We start from the raw sequence: 3,031 nt of genomic DNA on the forward strand, positions 1-3,031 counted from the left end.
AATTTATTTTCTATTTGTATATATTCATGGGGTACAAGTGCAGTTTTGCTACGTTGGTGTATTGCATTGTGATGAAGTCAGAGACATAAGGGCAAGGGCATCTGTCACTGGAGCAGCACACCGTCCACTGTCTTTAGACTCAACAGCTTCCTCCTTTGTCATACACCCTTTAAGGACATTCTTTCCTCCAGCTGTACCACCATGTTGCTTCTATTTTATGTGGAGTGCTCTTATCCTGGGGCTTTCCCACATTTTAATTATTTCTTTATGTGTCTTTCTCCAACCTTGGTCCTACTGTGGTCCTTTCTGGAGATAAGTGTTTTATTTTTCTGTGTATCTCTAGATTTAGTACAGGATATAGGGAATACTGTAGACATTTAATTGTTACTGAAAGAGTGTAGGGGAAGGCAATAACTTGGCTTCATAGTGTTAAGTGTGGAGAGATTGGAAAACTACTGTTTTGCACCCATGTTAATCAAGAGTGGGTTCAGGCAAGAATTGTCAATGGATGTTAAATCTAGGGTGGAGACCTTGATGAGCAGGATATTTGCATGGTCTCAGAAGTGTCTCCCCACAGATTGCTTATTAGTTGCAAGAGGAAAAATTTGGAGAAAAAATGGAAAAGCTGGATGTTACCTTGATTGGGTATGTAAAATCATCACCAACAAGAGTAAACAGCTGTCATGTGCCTCTTGATATGATACCTTGAAGGGCACACCATCACCTCTGTGACATTCCTGCCACAGAGTGCTTACTTTGCATCTAATTGTGAGGAAACAAACCTAAGATGAGGGAATTCCATAAAATAATTGGTCTGTATTCTTCGAAAAGAAAGACAAAGGCTAAGGAACTATTGCCGATTTAAGGAGACTAAAGAGATGTGACAACTAAATGCAATATGTGACTCTGGACTGAGCTCTTTTTTTTTTTTTTTTTTCCTTTTTTTGAGACAGAGTCTCTGTTGCCCGGGCTAGAGTGCTGTGGCGTCAGCCTAGCTCACGGCAACCTCAAACTCCTGGGCTTAAGTAATCCTCCTGCCGCAGCCTCCCAAGTAGCTGGGACTACAGGCATGCGCCACCATGCCCAGCTAATTTTTTTCTATATATTTTTAGTTGTCCAGCTAATTTCTTTCTATTTCTAGTAGAGACGGGGTCTCGCTCTTGCTCAGGCTGGTCTCGAACTCCTGAGCTCAAACGATCCACCCACCTCGGCCTCCCAGAGTGCTAGGATTACAGGCGTGAGCCACCACGCCCGGCCTGGGCTGAGCTCTTGAGTAAAATGCTGTAGAGGGCATTATTGGGACAAATGGTGAAACTGGAATATGGACTACAGATTAAAGTATTTCAGTATTAAATTTCTTGAATTGATAACTACCCTGTGGTTATGTAAAAAAATATTGTCCTTAGGAAACACACACTGAAGAATTAAAAATAAAGGGACTTGATGTGGCAACTTGCTCTCAGATGATTGAGAAAAAAAGTGTGTGCATTGTATCAATGATGATTGTGGCAAAACATTAAACTAGTGAATCTGGACAAGAGAGATTTGGAAGTTCTCCGTTATTCTTGCAACTCTTCTGTAAATTGCAGTATTTTAAAATTTAGAAAAAAAATCAAAAGGTCCTTTAAGCTGTATAGCAAAATAAATACAATGGTTTCTACTTTACTGTATGTAACTTTGGAAAGTCTTCTCTGATCTTTAATTTTCCTTTAAAAATAATATCCTTGTCTGTAGGGAATCAAAGACTCCATATGGGGTATTTGTACCATCTCAAAGCTAGATGCTCGAATCCAGCAAAAGAGAGAGGAGCAGCGACGAAGAAGGGCAAGTAGTGTCCTGGCACAGAGGAGAGCCCAGAGTATAGAGCGGAAGCAAGAGAGGTAAGGAGTGCAGGCTGATGTCAATGTCCAAGGCAGGGAGGACTCTGCATACATAATGACTTGAAGTTTCAAGTTTTTTTGTGCTTTCTCCAAGAAAAAAGTTAGAGGTGATTTCCCCCCTACAGTGACTTAAACTAGGCTCTGACAATAATCCCTGCTCAGAACTTAAACTAGGGTCTACCAATAGTCCTTGCTCCGAATAGTGTTAAGAAAAAAAATCAGAACGCTGAATAGAGAACCACAAAGTAGTATTTGGTTTGTTGGATACTTCTAGGGGAGCCTGTGTGGATTTATTTATTGATAAAAGAGCCCCAGCCTAGACTTTCTCTCAATTTTCTCCAACTGGAGATTTTAGAAAATAATTTAAAAAAAAAAAATGGTTCCACAGAAATATTTTTAGCCTTTTCTCATTAACCGACATTATAACACTGGGAGAACATTAAGTGCAGCAAAGTAATATGGTACCAACAAAAGGTATGAAACGGAGAGCTACTGAATGACAACTGGGAAATAGCCTATATGCCTTATAAGCTAAATATGTGTGGTCTTTTTCAGTGAGCCACGTATTGTTAGTAGAATATTCCAGTGTTGTGCTTGGAATGGTGGAGTATTCTGGGTAAGTTCTTTTCCCTCATATTCCAGGTGACTTATAAGCTTTTTCAAATTGTTGCTAGATTGATAGTTCTCAACTGTTTTCTTAAAAGACTGAGACAAAGAGCTTTCACCTGCTGATATATGCTTAGGAATATAACTTAGGATTCTATACATAGATAGCCCTGAATGTATACTCTGTTGCTTGGGCTAGAGTGCAGTGGCATCATCATCGCTCACTGCAACCTCAAACTCCTGGGCTCAGGCTATCCTCCTGCCTCAGCCTCCCGAGTAGCTGGGACTACAAGCATGCACCACCATGTCCGGCTGATTTTTTCTATTTTTAGTAGAGATAGGGTCTCAAGTTGCTGGCCTCAAGCAGTCCTCCTGCCTCAGCCTCCCAGAGTGCTAGGATTACAGGCATGAGCCACCATGTGCAGCCTATATACTTTTATTATTTTTTTTAAAAATGACTCATTCATCTCCACTCCCACTGCTTCACTTGACGAGCCTTAAAAAAAAAAATGACTCACAAGTTTTAGTATTGTTATAGGTAATAA

The 3,031-nt window shown here is 40.3% G+C and overlaps 1 protein-coding gene across 1 annotated transcript in view; it reads left to right on the top strand.

Moving 5' to 3' along the window:
* Nucleotides 1-3,031, top strand: part of EI24 (etoposide induced 2.4) — a 37,765-nt gene that overhangs the window by 17,343 nt on the left and 17,391 nt on the right. Inside the window, exons 2-3 of the mRNA XM_012658143.1 lie at nucleotides 1,735-1,880; nucleotides 2,436-2,522. Of these exons, the coding sequence (XP_012513597.1) occupies nucleotides 1,735-1,880; nucleotides 2,436-2,522 (233 nt within the window). The remainder of the gene's footprint in view (nucleotides 1-1,734; nucleotides 1,881-2,435; nucleotides 2,523-3,031) is intronic.

This window comes from Propithecus coquereli, unplaced genomic scaffold (genome assembly GCF_000956105.1).
Source record: "Propithecus coquereli isolate 6110/MARCELLA unplaced genomic scaffold, Pcoq_1.0 Scaffold575, whole genome shotgun sequence".
Taxonomy (NCBI): Eukaryota; Metazoa; Chordata; class Mammalia; order Primates; family Indriidae; genus Propithecus; species Propithecus coquereli.